The 18149-nt window shown below is 37.5% G+C and overlaps 1 protein-coding gene across 5 annotated transcripts in view; it reads left to right on the top strand.

Moving 5' to 3' along the window:
• The window catches only part of LOC106518581 (MAM domain-containing glycosylphosphatidylinositol anchor protein 2), a 284155-nt gene that overhangs the window by 79740 nt on the left and 186266 nt on the right, over positions 1 to 18149 (top strand). For all 5 annotated transcript variants that reach the window (XM_014009931.1, XM_014009933.1, XM_014009930.1 and 2 more), the window contains exon 2: positions 16557 to 16696. In XM_014009931.1, the coding sequence (XP_013865385.1) occupies positions 16557 to 16696 (140 nt within the window). The remainder of the gene's footprint in view (positions 1 to 16556; positions 16697 to 18149) is intronic.

The following is an 18149-nucleotide window of genomic DNA, read 5'->3' as shown; positions in this document are numbered from 1 at the left end:
CACACACACACACACACACACACACACACACACACACACACACACACACACACGCGCACATTTAAACACTTTCATGCTCAAAGACATACTGTATGTCCCTCCTCACCGCCTGGAGGTGATTGGGATGGCTGCGTATTGCAAAGCTAGCCAGCAGGCAGCACTGTCAGCCAGCCAGTGCTGTGGGCATTGATAGGACAATCAGTTCACTTTAGAGTCACAGCACCCAATCATCAGACAGTTTCTTGGCTGGCAATGCCCAATCTTTTGAGAATTGCCAGATAGTCCTGTCCTCTGTGAGCTGTTGTGGGCTCGCTGTTCAAGCCAAATGTATAGAAAGCTGTTGCCTTTCGTCTGCCAATCACGAGTGTTGGCCAGCGTTGGGCCTATCAACAGATAACTGCTGCATGGYTATGGCCAATCTGGGCTTTATCCCTCCCTTCAGATGTCCGATTAGTGTTGTTTATGGAAATAAACTGCCACAACCCACGCGCTCTGCCAACGTGGAACTAAAAGAATGGAGAGAAAAGTAGATAGGGATGTGTAAAACAAACAACCGTACATGAATGTWACATTTGGATTATGTGTGTGTTTGCTTTACTTGGAAACAAAATATAGACCTAGCTTCAAAGTTCCTTCCTAATGAACAAACATCTCACCAGTTCATCTCAACTGTCTTCAGGTTCTAAATGTATTTGTACGAGTAGTCCTTCTCAGTCTTACCGTACATGTTTCATGAACTCTGCYAAGTGCGCTTCCCGCTCATGTCTTCTCGCTTTACTTTAAAACACAAGCCTGCATCTTAGTTTGTCAGAGGCATTACATCACATGGTGTTTTAGTTCTACTACAGCTTCCTGTTTTCACTGCAGACTCTTTTAAATAATGTAAAAAATGTGTGTTTGTCTGTGTGCATCAGAACAAATAGTCAGGAAGAATTTTACTTGTTCTGTAACCTTCGTTTTATTTATTTATTTTTTTTTTGAGAGTGTGTGCTTTTTAAAAAGAATTTAACACCTTTCCAAGAAGGTAATGACTGTTTTACGAATTTACAAGTATTTTTAAATGAAATACAAACCCACATAACTCTTTCATCTCAGTATAAATATTGCATTTACCAGAAAAAACTAAAATAGTATGTAGCGTTGTAATCCTTTTACTTAAAATTTAAAACAAATTTTTACTGAATATAACAAAGACTCACGTGACCCTGAAAAGGAAGAAGCGTGTACAGAAAATGGATGGATGGATGGATGGATATAACAAAGACACATTTTATCTTTTCTCTACTCATTTTGATGCATGCTGATTTCCAGAGCAGATTGTAGCTTCAGGCACTCTCTGTTGTGTTTTGTGTTTGTTAGTTTACTGAAGAAACAGCAGCAAAAGTTTAATTAAGAACAAACAGGATTCCACCAAAAGCAGGAGGGTTGTTTTTTTATTTTATAAATCATTTTCCTTTTTATGCTAGTTCCTCTAAGTCTGTTTGAAATATTTCTTCCCACGTGTCAAGACATACGGACTCACATGTGAAACATGTAGCAGATTTGAAATACATAGGAAACATTGGCAGTTAGACACAAAGATTTTGAATTTTTTTATAGTAACGCGTATGTATTTCTTCTTTAATGATTCATTTGCTATCTTTCTTTCTAAACAGCCACAGCAACTTCAGGAGCAATCAGCACCAGGGACAGAGAAAGTCCTGAACTGCTTTTATTTCATCTGTTTCATTTAACAAAGTTCACTCTAAATGTACGTTTTGGGTACATCGTGAAGAATAATAGACAATAATCAGAAAGCAAATACATTATTTGAAAACTACCAACATTTTTCTTTTTCAAATACTTAGTTTCTTACCACCCACACTCCAACTTAAAATGTCAGTTATTTCATTTTTACAATGCATACTTATTTCTCCCTAAGCTCAAAGTGTTTGTTTTTTTAAAAATGTTTTAATGAACATAACAAYAAAATGTAACAAAATATTACTAATAAAAAATGTTCATATACTCAAAGGAGTGGGCAGGAGTATGCCCTTATGTAAGCCCAGTCCTTCTGCTGCAGCTTTATTCTCATCGATTCTTATTCATCAAGAAAATTATTCTAAATAATTATTATCATTGAATAATTCTTATTATTGTTATTAAAATTATTCCTAATTTCTTACAAAATAATAAATCCAATGTTATTGCTCAAAACATATCAAGACAAAAACACACTTTCCTATGTTACTGAAATTCTTCACAACTAAGCTGAAATATATTTTTAATTAATTCTGAGGTATATGATGTTTTCAAACTGCACTCCACAWATACATTCATATTTTTAATATTGAAATGTTTTTTATGATCAATGTGAAACGATTAATTTATATTACTATGATTTTTAATGTGACTGTAGAGGGTTTTGAGTTATCACTATTTAGTTAACGCATGCCCTAACATTAACAGAAACAGACGTACACATGTACTGTATGTGTCGTAAATATAGACCTTCCTGTCAGAGAACCAAGTCACTTGGTTAGATAAGTCTGGTCATCTCCTTGGGTGGGACTTGGTTCTGAAGAAAAGCTATTATCAGCAGAGGTGAGGCTGCTTTCGCTGTGATCTGAATCCACRTAAACTGGTCCATAGCCCTGAGGTGGTAACTTCACATGTGTGCAAAGCAATATTCAAGTCTGAGAACTGGACCCCTTTTAAATGGTTTCCTGCATTCAATTTGTGGTCCTAATTGAACCTATTTCTTTCATAATCCATTGAAGTCATTGTGAAAACTGAGTAATTTAAAAAGCATATCTGACGGAAGGGATTGCTAATATGGACATCAAATTATGTTCAGCTCAATGAAGGCTAATGTTAGCAACCATTTTGGGTCTTAGTTCAGTTGCCTGTTTTGTGTTTTGTTCAGAAAGAGATCATGTCCACATTGTTCTGGCAGTAAAGGTGTAGCTTCACTATGCGTATAATTAGAACTTAGAAATTTCCTTTTACGGCCCAGATTCTGAAAAAGTTGGGACGTAATGTGTAATGTAAATAAGAACAGATTGCAGCACCTGGGGTACGGAAAGCTCAAAACAAGTGTCAATAGCAAGAACAAAATGAGCTGTTTGGCAGAAAACATTTGGAAAAAATTTCACGTATGCAACCCACATACTCAGCTGTACTGCTCATCCCACATGTCCCTTACAAATGTGGCAGCATTTAAAAAGGAAATTAACAGGCATTAAAATGGTATACGATTTATTGTCAAGAAGCATTGTTACAACAAAGAAAATAACCTACTAAGCATAAACTTCCTTACTTTTTGTGCTAAGTATATTTATAGCTCATGTTTAGGCACATAAAAATACTTCCACATCACTGCATCACGGTTTCCAATTTGTTTTGAGACCTTGTGGGAACCCATGTCTAAAAACATTATGAACAAACAAATTAAATGTTTCAACTCAACAACCCAGTTTACTCTGTTCCGTACTTCTCTTGATGTTGATGGGTCTGGCTGTCTTTTTCTTCTGCTTCACACATCACTGACCGTTTGAATTTTCATGCCTAAAATACACACCAAGTGACAGATGATCAGTGATGATAGGGTGAAGCCGGATCCATACAGAGTCTCATTTACAATAACAGTGTAGGCTTAGGAGAGCATGGGAGTGCATTACAGTGTGTAATCAATATGCTCTGACAGCTCCTGATGTAATAATATGCATGTGCTGCCCACCAAACCATTTTAAGTCCTCACACACATGAATGACCTCATGGATGAGTTGCTTCTCAATTATACAGCTGAARACTTGGATGCAGCGTAAGTCTGCACTTTCAATAAAGAGAAACAGAGAAAATAATAGAATTGAGAGTGTGACTCTTTTGACAAGAGACTGTTTACCTGCCCTCTGTGGCAAGATCCACCAAGTTCGCATGGTGCCCCACTGAGGTGGATTGACACATTTAGCTTGTTCAATTATAATATGAATCCAGTGTAACCTTTTTGGATTTGTGGGGATTWAATTGTAAAGCAACTTTAATACAAGATCTATGTAATAATTAACAGAGAAAATGTTTAGTCAAAAGTAATGCCAGTTAATGCTACAATAATCAACGTTTTAAAACTGTCGCACATGAGGATCACCTTCATAATAATGGGGATCCTCCTTTTCACCATTTTGATTATCTCTTTATAATGATTTATTATTTATTATTTGTTTTTATTCTCCTTTCAGGCGTGAGTGATGCAAACAAATGTACATTCTTAGTGATAAGATACGTATCACGACACTAGAGTCACAATGTGATATATTGCAAYACATTTCCATTTATCTCCAAAAATACTAATAACAAAACTGTTTTATATGTCTTTATTGTTTCATATTTCTTATTTCATCCATGTTTTCAATGGTTAGGTCATATGTGCCATTAAATAGCTTGACAATATATTTGTGGCAACTTTTAGATTTATATTTTTTTATTTAATATAAAAATATGGTTACCTGCCACACTAACTGTGAGGGTTTGGAGAGAGATTTAACCCAAAATGCAGGCTAGCACTAGGAAWCAAACTACAATCTATTAAAAGAAAAGGCCAACGTCGGGTAAGGGTGGGGCAAGGTACAAAAAACTTGAGGAGAGAACCAAGGAGAAAACAATGAACAAGACAAGTAAGTGGTGATGGAGGACCGGTTAAATAGAGCTAGGTTGAGTGGAAAGTAGAAACAGCTGGGTGATTACTGAGTACAGACAGGTGTGAGGAGAGAGAATGATCAGGAGAAAACCAAGCTGAGTAAAAGATGAGAATGAAAACATAGAGGACAAACACAGGAGGGAGACAGAAACAAGAGAGACAGACTACGGAATGACACCAACAACCTATAGCTTGTGCTAAATTTCAGTAAACGGATGAAATTAAGCTGCTATGTTGCTGTCGATTGTGACAGGGCTCCTTTCACCTAAAGGGGAAATGTGACTACAATGGTCAGTTCAGTGCCCTCAGCGTTTTATTGTCTTTGCATTTGGCCACTTTAATATTGTCCCTTGGGTACCTCCTTCAGTTCGGGGCGCTCTGCCACTGGTACTTAGTGCTAAYGTTTACTCACAATGCTAGTGTTTTAGCTAGCGTTATACTCTCAGGCTCCTCAAGAGTGGAGGAGCCACATGGCTGGCTGCAGCAGTCAGAGGCTAAGATACATCAAAAATATGAACAGCTGGCATGAAACTTTACATTTTAATTAAACAATTAAATATTGATACAGTGCTTTAGAGCAGTGGTTCCCAAAGTTGGGGTCGGGACCCAAAATGGGGTCCTGAAACATAAAGGTGGGGTCCTGAAAAGATTTTCTGAATTAATTACACTAAAACATGAGAACCAACAAACTTTTTACGACTTTGTTGTTACAAAAGAGTAAGGYTATTGTATTTACATTGGACAAAAMTAGCTTAATGAATATTGTTACTATGTCCTTGTCTATCTGACGTGAAAACAGTGTTTATTAACCAACAACAGCTGGGGTCTCAGGTCTCTGCTGCTGGTATTTTGTGGGTCAAAAGCTGAAAAGTTTGGGAACCACTGCTTTAGAGAATCAATACAGTATGTAACCATTGAATATCATAATATTTAAATGTATCAATATTTTCTTACACTCGACTGATTACTATGTTTAATGCTTCATTGCAAAAGTTGAAATGGACAACTAGTGCAAGAGGTGATGATTAGAATTAATATTAAAATGGTAGTTCAGAATGGGATCATTTAAGCATTTTTGTTTTACCTGTTTTAGATGGTACTTTATATGATCCCAGTTTGGAGAATTAGTTTGAAAATAGCAGAAAAATAAAGCTAGTGTTGAACAATGATTTGATTGCCATAACAGGTCTGAGTCATGCCCTGGTGTTTAATGTTAAACTTAGCTCCAAAAATACATCAAGGGGAGTTTAAACAATCTTAAAGCTTTAAAACTGTTTAAACGTCAGTGTGAGATATAGCCTTGTTTTGTGTAATAAATGCTAGAGGAAATAATGCCAATTAATTAAGTAAAAGGTGTTAGTCATTTTGACCTGTAGCTGTGACACTGMTGGAACCTGTGTTCTGAATCTTTTTAAAATCAGTAGTCTACTGTAGTTGTAAAGAAATAAGAATAATTTGACTAATAATCCATTTAAATGTTATGTGCATTTGACCTGTGGTTTTCTGCTCTTTTTATCTTCAAACTCTCTTCTGATTTATTTTACCTTAATTGCAAGAAAGTGATTGTGGAGCCAGAAAGGCAGCAGGATGTTGTTAGTGGCCCTCGGGGGTTTGGTCTAAGGTCATTAAACCTGCAGCGAAAACGAGCCCCAGCTGTTGAAGGCTTTTTTTCACATGCATTTGTTTGTCAAATTTAGMGTCACCGGTGTTGCCAAGAAGCCCCTCTGCTGCACGGACGTTCCAAAACTGTGGTGCTGAGGTTGCTTTTAGCCAAATCCAATTTATTCTCCAGTGGTGGCGGTGGATAAAGCCGTCTCCATCTCACCGTGCTGATGCCAAAGGAAAGCTGGACACTTTACAGGGAGCTGCTCAATCACAGCAGAAAACCATAATGCACATGTGAACACACACACATGCATCCATGTACAAAGGAAAAGAAAGTTCCAATGTAGGAGTTTATCATTGTTTGTGCCCAAACAGTTCTCTTTTCTCCTCATTTCTGCTGTGGAACAATGATGCTGCTCTTTTTGGAAAGAGAAAAATGAGATGAAACGTGAATGCACATCCTGTTTCTGGCTTCAGGGCTTCCACTTCGTTCTTTTTAACTTAAAACGATGAGGAAGCTCTGAGCGTATATAGTTTTTTTGGGGAGTGCCTGTGCCTGAGGACACTCAATTATCCAAAGATATATAATAATCCACAAGCTTTGGAAAATATTTACTCATCATTTGCAACGTTTTCATCACAACTCCATGCAGACAGTACAAAGAAACCATTTCCAAACACCACTTTATTTGAATTGTAAAAAGAACCTCTTTTTCTTATCGGAAAATCTGCATTTTTCATGAAAAATGCCTCAACTAATAAGCCCTTTTACATCACTTCATGTTATTTTACATGCAAAAATATTAACGTCTATTCATGTCAGTGGCATGAAATATATTTTGCAATATGTAATGCTGTAATTGTTCCAAAACTGCATTCATATTTATCACAAATTTGATTTCACACTCAGTTATTATAGAAAGTGGAAGTGTGTTGATTAAAGGGTGTATGAAATATCACATTTGCAGGGGCGGAGCTAGACTTGTTTTGCATGGGGTGGCACAGGGGTGCAAAAGTGTTCTTTGGGGCGTACATCTAAATAAACTAAAATTACTAAATTAAATCACCCTAAATTACTCTAATTCAACTGTTTTAAGATATATTTAGATAAAACTTTGRTTGCTGAGAGCGAACCCTGATAGACTTTTACCACAAAGTGAAAAGCCAAGATGGCCACTTAAGCTAAATAGGAAAAATGGTGGAATAATTTTAGTTTGATTCAGTGGTCTTTGTTCCACCGGTGGGCAAAAATAATTTGGTTTCAGCAGCTGTGTCTGAGTGATTAGGGAAGTCGTTCTGCAACCTGAGCGTTGACGGTTCGATCCTCCATTCCAGCCGTCTCAGTTGTTGTGTCCTTGGGCAAGACACTCACCTGCCTTGCCTACTGATGGTGGTCAGAGGGTCCGGTGGTGCCRTGCATGACAGCCTCGCCTCTGTCAGTGTGCCCCAGGGCAGCTGTGGCTACAATGTAGCTTACCATTATCAAGTTTGAATGTATGTGTGACTGGGTGAATGATTAAGTATTTTGGGGGTCCAACTGGACTTGATAAAGCTCTAAATAATTTCAGACCATTTATTATTTAAACGTTTTCAGACATTTCCAAATGCTACCACAGGCTGCTTTTTTTTTTTTTTTGAAAACCTGGGTGTCAGATGCCTTCCTCTGGTTCTTACCTTTAGCATGACACCTTACATAAAATWAAAAGAATGTTAAAAGGTATTTAAGGCATTTCAGGCCAACTGTTAAGAGGTTAATTTCTTTTTCTTCACACAGATAGGTTTCGTCTACACAGATAATACAGCTGCTTGACTGATATTTACTCTGTTTTCCTCTAACTGATCATCTTTTTTATTGCCACATGCCCCACCCACACTTGCCAATCATTTCTGGGTGGCACTTGCCAGTGGGAAGTTGCCACCTTGGCCTCCCCTTCAGCTCCACCCCTTTGTATTAGACTTAGGGCCTTTCCCAATCAGTGGCTACACCCTTGCCCTACTCACTCCTCACTCCATTTGCGTGTGCCCGCGGAGGGTTGGCCATATTAAGTCCTATCTGAAACCAACTACTTACGAGTGCGAGTAGCTTATAAAGCCATCCACAGCGAGTCAGCATCAAATGCAGACTTGAGCATCATGTGCAGCACCAAATATTGGTCGGCATGGTRGACRGGACGTATAAATATAAGTTCCACATATGTTTTGTATGCATAATTACTAAAAAAAAATGCCTCACCAACAAATGTAATTTCACAAAGACTATGTAAATCATGTTCAATTCAAACTTTATTAAAGACACAGAATCATGGTCCATGTTTACAAAAGAAGAAAGGAAAGAAAAAAAAACAGAGAAAAGGCAAAGAAATTATTAAAAGTGCAATTATTTCGACTAGTTATCACACTGTGTTTGTTACAATCATATCTGAAAACTCTCTAAAATGTGGGCCTAATTAAATATTTTCGAGGTTCTATTGACAAAAAGTGTCTTCTAAACGATCTTACGGTCTTTGTTCTCCAGCATTCAGTCCCTGCCAGAGCTTGGACTGTTACCATGGTGACGACAGCTTCCTGTTCCGGTGGTGTGAGGAGAGCCCATTTCAAAAGAGGAGGGTGTATAATTAGACCTTACAGTGCCATCAAGCGGACTCAGTTCAGCTGCGAGGGGGGTTTCACAGCAAGTGTAGGGAGTAGGGCGAGGGTGTAGCCACCGACTGGGAAATGCCCCTAGACACAGGACCTTGGCCTGGAAGTTGATGTCACAAAGAATCAGTGCCCCCTTGTGGCTGGCTGCTGTACATCTTTTAAGTCCTGCTTCATTATATAAATGAATAGGGCATTGTTCTGCCTTCATATGTGCTCATCTTCAAATCAGCTCAATATTCCTCAATGAGAACAATCTTTAAAAATGTTTAAACATTGATGACAGTTTGTCTAACATCAGCGTTGATCAATCTTTTATGAAAACTCAATTTATACTTGAATCAAACTTTTTCATCATTTTACACATCACATAAAATGTGTATCCAAATGTCAATTAGCAGCATATTGATTGATTAGCAGCATGATAGCCTGATTCATATAGGAGTTCTCCTCCTGAGTTTTAAATTGAGAGGTAATGTTGGAATTCTCTACTTAAGATGTTCAAAAAGTCAAAAGAGATGTAAAAGATAAAAGTTGTCTCTAGTAATCTATAATGATCCTGTTGTGTAAGACATCATCCTAGTCCACATAATGAACTTTGTATGGGGTGTTGTAAGGACGTTAAGGAATATAACTATCTGCCTCTGCCTTTTTGTGATGTGCTCAAAGCTTCGTCGATCACCCATATCCCCTCAATCTTTTATCTTTGACCTGTCAGCACATTGACAACTCAGTATGTGAAGGCCCAGCCTGAAATCTAACTGCATTAATGTCATTTTCTCTTTTTTAGTACATTCTCAGACATCGTTTCTGGTTATGTTATGAGTAGTTACTGTCTGCAGAGTATCAAGTGGCTTTTATGAAAACTAAACTGGAAATTAAATTGCAATGACAGTGATTTTAGCTGGCGCTTTGGGCTAGGGGGAAATAACAGAGCAGGTTCCAGCTACTTAAGGAAATGTGTGACTATTTAAACATAAGTGTCATCATTATGTATGCTCAAGAGACGGTTATTTGCTTTTGTGGCTTTAAGCTTAATGTTGTCAGCATAAAGAATAATTGTGTTTCTATGTGCTTGGGAGTGTGCAGCTGCAGTAATGGTGATAGCAGTTGAAGATCATTAATTATGGGTGTTTCCCTGCTTTCCTTCAGGACTGATAGTATGCTGCAGAGATACTAGCTCATTGGTATAAATGACATTAGTACTCTGTTCAGCTTGAGCCCTGGGGTCCTGTTTCTAAGCCTTTTTTTTTTTGTTTTAAGTGGCAGCCTTGCGTGAAGCCCCCTCACACTGAGTCTATTTCTCAGGCCTCCCAAATGAATTCCCCACCAGTGTATTCAATTCAAATGGAGACGGAGAAACAATGAACAGGAAGAGCAGGAAAAAGCCAAACAGTGCTTTTTGATTAGCATCTGTATTAGCGCTCATCAATCTATGTAGCCTTTTAAATGAGCAGGACAAGCATGACAGAGCATTAAGCTAACAAGCTGAAGGAGACAAACAGCATGCTGCTATCAGGGAGAGACAAGTGGTTAGCACATGGCGAAGGATACACTCTGGCTGAGAGTCCCAGAGCAGCATTGGGGAGGAGTGTCACTGAGCTCATTAGCATGGCAGCCTGGATGGAGGTAGAACCGGGTCTGCTGTCGGGGGCTGACTCTGCCGAGAGAGGCCCACACAGGAAGCTGCAACATGAAAGCCAAGCTGCAGTCTCCTAACTCCTTGCAGTTCCTGMTGCATTTATTTATTTCCCCGTTTTTAACCATTTTGTACTTCTCCTCCTGATTATATCCTGTATCCGCTCTCTAAGCCACCATGTCCCCTAACCTCCTCACTAATCATGGAAGTTGGAGAGGAATAAATGCTGAACAGATGCTAGGATTGCCAGTGGTTGTTCATGTGCAACTGCGATTTCACAGCTTAGTAGAAATTACCTTTTTTTTAAGTGGTTTACCTAAAATAACATGATCCTCTGCTCAGTTTAACCTGGGAGCTGGACTRCAAATATTATTCCATGTTTCTGGTCTTGCGCTTCAAAGTTCTTCTGAAAACTAAAGCCAACACTAAGGTTGTTTAAAGGTTAAAAATTTAATAGATTGGAATGGAATTATGTCAAATAAAAAAAACAGAAATAGCTTGAAAACAAAGACTCTTTTAATCAAAACATCACTTACCAATTAAATATTTGATGTATAGTTTGAGCTCCAAAACATTTAGAAAAGCAATTCAAAAATATAAAGTTTTGACTGCAATCCTGTTGCAGACCATTGTGCAACTCGAGCTTCAAGATTCAAGGTGTCTTGTGGCAAACTTTATTGTTCTGCAGCAGTAGTGTACAAAAATATGAACTAGAATAGTTGCAAACTAAATTAAAGTCCTTGCATTCCTTCATACCAGAGTTGTAGACAAAGATCCTCTATTGAAGAAAGACAACAGAGTTATAGGCATTTCAAATCCATTAAAAAAAATTTTTTGCAAAGTTTTAGAAACAGATTTGTAAGTTCACTCTGTCAGACTCTTTTTGCTGCTTGAGTGTATGGAACATTTTCTCCAAGTGCACAGTTTAAGAAAATAACTAAATAATAAATGTGGGCCACCACTTCTAGCTTAATCATCAAAAATAAAATTATTTTGTTTGAAGTATTTCATGTCATATTTTTGCATTTGACCCTCAGCCCTTGATTTTTATTTTTTTTCTCTCTGGGGGAAAAGTTTGGGCACCCCTGATACATTTAATGTGACAGCCATCTTGGAAGAGGTTGACCCTGTACTGATTTACTTTTAGAGAATGCCATTCAAATCTGCCCATCTATTCGTGATATGTTTTGCCAACATGACACACAAATGAACAAACACATACACACATACCCAGTCAAAACAATATCATATTTTAGTCTTTGGGTACAGGCAGTAAATATATGACACTAAAAATTACATTTTTACTGGGGAAAAAAAGCAAAACAATGGCTGCAGGGGAAAATATTTTCTTTTACCTGCTTTTTGGTTTCACTAAACTGCTTTAATGAAAGGCAACATATTTTGTGGTGCAGGTCAGTCAGGACTGACTGAAACTTTCTTTTTGAACTTCATGAACATCAGGGAACCTACTGAGGTTCATGACAGCACTGGTACTGCTTACTTTTACAATTCCCTCCGGTTAAATCTTGTTTTTAAAGGACAGTGACTTAAATCTCAGAACAAATGGAAAAGGAGGCAGTGATTCCGTAAGACAAGACTAAAGCATCCTAATAAAAGTTTGACAGCCTTTTAAAAGCACAAAGTCTAGTATAAATCCAGTTTTCCCCTGAACCACAAAGAAGAGGATCAAGGGGCAGTTTACTGTCCCCAACTATGTGTAATTTTTCTTTCTTTTTTTTTTTTTTTAGATTTTCCCACCATCTAAACAGATGGACAATTAATAAACATTAGATACAATACAGGACTATTTTTTTCTAACATCAGAGCYTCAATATTTTCCTACAAATAATCATGAATAAAAATAAACATTGCTGCCTCGGGCCAATAATTTATTTTTTTATTTTTTGAAGAGTGGCTTTCAAGGAAACTCACAACTAATCATTCAAGACAAAACTTTAGTGAATGTGTTTGTACACRAAATAAAACCAAGGTAAAGCATTCCTAGCTGAATTTTTGAGCTAGAAAAAAAGAAATGTACCTCACTTACTGTTGTGCCAAATTTTCACATTGTTCTCAACAACCTCATGGAGTAAATAAATAACAATTCATTGAACACAGGGACTCAGTAGCTGTGTTGCCAGGTCTGTTTTATTATCAACAAACTTGGGCAGGAATGCATAGAAAAATGAAAGCATTCAAGGGTTTCAGATTTTTTTTATGGGGAGCTTATGTTCAACATGTATTAGCCTACCTTTCTGTTTGGCTAGATGTTTCATCAAAAAGCACTTCTTAAAGGTATCATATCATGCTTTTAAATCCTTCTTTTTCATGTCTAAATCATTCACTTATGGTCTATTTAAAATAAAACTGCAACRCTTTGGTCTTCCTCATTTTTGTTGCTCCACAGACTCCTTGYTTTCCTTGCTTTACCCCGTTCTGAGTTGCGCCTCAGAGAAAGCTGTTTTGGTGCGGTCCTTTCTGCGAGATGTGTGGAAGTATGTGTGATCCTGTTGTGAAGGGTCCTCCCACTGGGTGTGGACTGAGTTCAGATGTGGTGCAGAGGGTGATGTGAAGATGTGGCATCAGGACGTGTAGTGAAGACGCATGCATCAGGAGGTGGTGTGGAGATGCTGGCCTTGTCTGGGACAACTGGAGATGAATCCACAGCGCAGTCTGGAAAACATCAACAACATTAAAATGTACACAGTCTTTACATAGTAGAAACAGTAAAGTGTCACTTATTTTTGTAATTTTTGTTTAACATTGTGAGGAAAAGTTTCTCATTCAACACTTTCACACATTACATGCCCTTGTGACACGACTTTGAATAAGGGAGATACAATTAAAGTATGGATGATTTTGATTTATTGAAATCAGGTTGGCATACTAAAAGTGACTAATGTGGTAAGACTTACTTAGGGTTTCAGGAGTTCTGATAGGCTTCTCCCTTCTTGAACTTGGGAAAGAATAATCTACATGGGCTCTCCAGATGAGGTAGTTGCCTGCAGACGTGCATTTTCATTGAAATGCATTGCAGCCAGGTACAGTCTGGTTAAAATAGCATAAAAGAATATTACATGTTAGTTTGAAAATGCAGCATTAAAACTCATCTAACACACAGTATTTTGAATAAGAAAAAAAAAACGAATATAGAGTGACTAAAACAACACTGCAGCCGATATTTTTTGGCCGATTCTTGAAGCCGATACTACTTTTCCTTCCTCCCTCCATTAACATGATAAAAATAAGAATGATAACAAATGTTACACAAGTCTTAATTTAAAACAAAACAAACAACAAAAAAAAACATTTATTAACTAAGCCTTGTCTGAAGAGGTGTATAAATGCTGCCACACAGGATTTCTTCTTTCAGCCCTTTCTTTAAAAATCATTACTTATTTTATCTAGTGCTAAATATTCTGTTTTTATTTGTATATTAATAAGATTAATATATTTTGTTACATAAAATGGCTATGTTCCCAGCTTTTTAGATGCAAAAACAACAACACAGAGAAAAAAAGGAGAGACACACATCCATCTTGCTATCCTTATGAGGACTTCACACACACACACCGCTCACAGCTTCTCTGCCTCATTCTGCTGCTCCCGTTTTTAACACCAGGCAAAAAATGCATTTAAAACAGCTGACGTTAACTTTAGATCACAGTTTGAAATGCTCCAGCATTTTTAAAAAGAAAAACAACACGGACACACTGATTACAGTGCGGGGTGAAAGTGAAAGCAAAACATGGTGCTGAGCACCCGTTTGGTAAAGAAACTTAAACACAGCTGTTCTTTCTCCCCTCATATTCTGACACAGASGGTAGAAACAGCTAAATTAGACAGTTAAAACACATTTACAGTTCATAACTCACCCTTGTTGTTGTAACATTCATCTTGTGTTGTCCGCAAGCACTTTCCGCCCTGTTATGGGTCCATTCCCTTGAAAAATGAAACTTAACCAGGCACTTTGAAGAAGCTCTGAAGCTGGTAGTCTATGTAGATAATAATGTGGGTTTACACACCCCAGAACCGAACATTTTGACTTCTGAACTTGCATATTAGGCATGACGCTATGAACTACAAAATCACACAGCGAGGAAAAAAATGGCGGACTAYGAAATCCAGTTGGCCAGAAATACATTAACATAAATGGTAGTTCCGAAGAAAATAGTGTGACGAAATAAGCAATGAAAYGTAATAAGCAACAGCAGATTTTGAACAAACTGAAAAATTTGACCTAAAAATATCTTTCCAGTAACTGGACAGAATAAATTAAAGTTTTCTACACTCCTAGCCACTATAATTGCACAAAAAATAGTTTATAAATGCAAAAAATTTGCATTTAGCATGATATGTCTCCTTTAAGGATAAATGGAAATTATTCATGCTTTTTTACCTCCTCAAGCAGGATTTTTTCACATTTCTTTTTTCATTACCTTAATGCACAGGTGAACATAAYCTTTTACATAAATGCATGTACACACTACAACTAATTAACCTTTTGAAGTCAAACCCATTCACAAAGGCTGTCACAGTTAAGCAGCTGTAAATGCAGAAGCGGCTGCAACTCAACTGATTTTCCTGATGTATTTAGGTAAAATTTGATGCTGTAGCAGTGTCATTCACAACACATGCTTAGAGCATCTTGCGATATTGAATGTCATGATGTCATGCACAATATTGTTTTCCGTTTTTGACCAAAACAGCTAAACCTCAATTTTTTAATGGAACATTATCTTAATTTAAACTTTGGCATGAAAGGGGGCAAGCATAAGGAATGATCACTTTACTAGTATTAGCATTACTCTGTGTTGTAAAGAAGGGAAATAAGAAAAAAATAAATAAACGGGAAATAAAGTGATGATGCCTGGCCGGGCTGGGGTTCAAATCTGGGTTTGGCATTTTTGCATTAGCCCTTCTGACCCAGGTTGACCCCGATTTCTTGAGTGCTACTGCTGCTCATTGCTTGGTTCACTGACCAGTAGGGTTATAGTACATAGATGAGAGTACCTTTATGTGAATGATTTTGCAGTGACTGTAATTTTTTTTCACAGGTGTTTAATTACACGACAGTAGCGAGCTACCAACAACTACAAGCTAACAAAAAGCTAACCTTAGCTTACCATTCTCTGTAATACGCCATAATAGTTTTGTCACAAACAATACAAAATAAGATTGCATGTGTTTAATATTATGAGCCTGCCCACATCGAAGCGGCTTTCTACATGCAATGCATTGGTCGGGAAAGAGGAAGGCCACAATGTCTGGAACCGGGGTGGGCCGAGGCGGGCCCTACAATGCAAAAACACATTGTGTTTTTTTTATTATTATTCTTAGGGCCAATGTATAAAAAAGGCAAATCCTCTGTGTTGATGAAATTTGTTTTTATTTCTTCCTCCTGCAGCAAGGAGCTTACAGATTCCCCCCCCCTGCAAAAAAATATAATTAAATAAAATAAAAATAAAAAATTACATAAAATAAAATTGCAAGAGAATTCCAGCCATTGTGGTTTGACTTAAGAAAAAAAATGGGGCGTCTTCTGAAAGAGTTCCGAATGTTCGTGTCCCAGTTTTTTATAGCAGCCGTGTGGAAATTTGACACCTCACCTCACTTAACTAACATACTGTCCATCTTTTTTAAATGCTGTCACTCACCACATTTCAATACTATGGTATACTACAATATGTCATATCGCCCAGACCTATGCCTAAAGTTATATTGTTCACGTTATTTGATGCAGTAACACTTAAAAAATTATACCCAGGAATTGTATAAAATGTTAAATATACGTCATTTTTTTTCCCATTTTGTTCACAAACTTCTTATTATTTGGGTTCTCTTCTGGGTGCACTGTGACTGTTTGCACAAAGTGTTAGAGCTGCCTTGTTTGAAGCAAGGAAAAACTTTAATGCATACACATCTACTGCTCAACTCATTCTCTCAGAAATGACTGGATTGCTAATGCAGCTTTGCACCTTTTTCTTTTTCTTTACACAGCACCCCCGACTGTCCGCATTATACACTCCGGACATGCCTGTAATGTTGAAGAGGAGAGGCACACAGAAAGAGTCTATACCATCAGAGAAGGAGAGACCCTGGAGCTCACCTGTCTGGTGACGGGCCATCCTCGGCCACAGGTAAGAAAACCAGCGAGCGCTTCATGAATCTGACAGCGTGCACAGAAATAGCTTCAGAAGGATATCATGGGACACGATGGTAATTTTGTCTCCATCTGTCYTCCTCCTTTTTTTAATTCTGTCGAGGTGTCAGACTGGAGCAGAACACAGGCTCTGTTCTAAACCAGCTTTAAAAAGTTTAATCCTTTAATTATTGATGGTTTAGGTTGCACTGTGCACCGGCAGGTTGATAATAAAAGCCTAATGAGAATGCTAAAAGCAAAACAGCAAAAACATCTGCCAAAACATGGCATAATGAGTTAGAAACAGGCCATGGTAAAACAGACACAGGGTCATGTGAATCCACATGGGTGTGCAGCATCTGAAGAAAAAAGCGTTTCTCGCTCTGCTAGTTACAGTTTTGATCTGAACTAATTAAAAAAACACTGATGAATTGAGGCTTTGCCTTTGTTGTCTTTTCCTACTTTTGCTTTTCTCACAAAAGCTCTGGAAAGTGTGTTAATAATTAAAGACTTAGCATTCCTTTAAAGAATGCGTATACCACCCGCCACTTTTTATGCCAGAGTTTTAAATCAAGATCCATGGAGAGAGTCTCGTCGCATAAAGTGAGTGCACGTARCAAGGTTTGAGTGCTCGGATCTGCTCGACTGCGAATTTGACTTCAACATGTGCAGTGGTGCATTGAAGGCAAGTGAAAAGCTGGGAAATCTGAGCTTTAACCCATTTACTGGGTTATTGGAAAAGATACATTTCTGACTAATAGCTCCTAAACCCTAGAGTGTGTTCAAACATATATGCTGACATTGACATTACTGGGTTCTAGAAATGTTACTGAAGAAATTTATTGGGGTTGTTTACTACTGACCTTTAAAAAGCACTACACATTTTATGGTCTTTTCTTAGATGAAACATGATACAGTTTTATAAACCATTGTGTGAATATTTTTGTGATTAAACTGGTGATTTTATGTACAGACTGGTCTGGATGGCTGGACGATATGTTCACCCAGAGTAGGAAGTATATAAGTAGCTACATGCCTGAACACATATCAACACATAGTTACTGAATGTAAAAGAAACAATAGCTGAAACAGGAATTATGCCAAGAGGATTTGACCCCGGAAAAAGGATATTGTTCCCCCTCAGTGATGTCAAACTTAGTAGGTGGGGTCAGATTCTGAAGAAAGTTGTTATAGGTAACACAAATTCCTGTTTTTGGTGCACTGAATGACAAATAAAGTACCTTTAAGACCTTTAAGAATGCAGAGACAAGCTGCCAAGCTAAAAAAAMCCTGTCTTCTATGGGCTCAGATTTTAGTCTAATCTAATTTGTACTTGTAAATCTGACTTTGTATTTGTAGATTAAGATTTGTAACTTTTGGATTTGTAAATAGGAATGTGTCTGTGTAAAATAGATTTGTATCTGTAAAAATAAAATTTGTATCTGTAAAAA

The sequence above is a fragment of the Austrofundulus limnaeus genome, unplaced genomic scaffold (genome assembly GCF_001266775.1).
Source record: "Austrofundulus limnaeus strain Quisiro unplaced genomic scaffold, Austrofundulus_limnaeus-1.0 Scaffold63, whole genome shotgun sequence".
Lineage (NCBI taxonomy): Eukaryota > Metazoa > Chordata > Actinopteri > Cyprinodontiformes > Rivulidae > Austrofundulus > Austrofundulus limnaeus.
The sequence above is the reverse complement of the archived record's forward strand: the minus strand, read 5'-3'. Positions and strand labels throughout refer to the sequence as shown.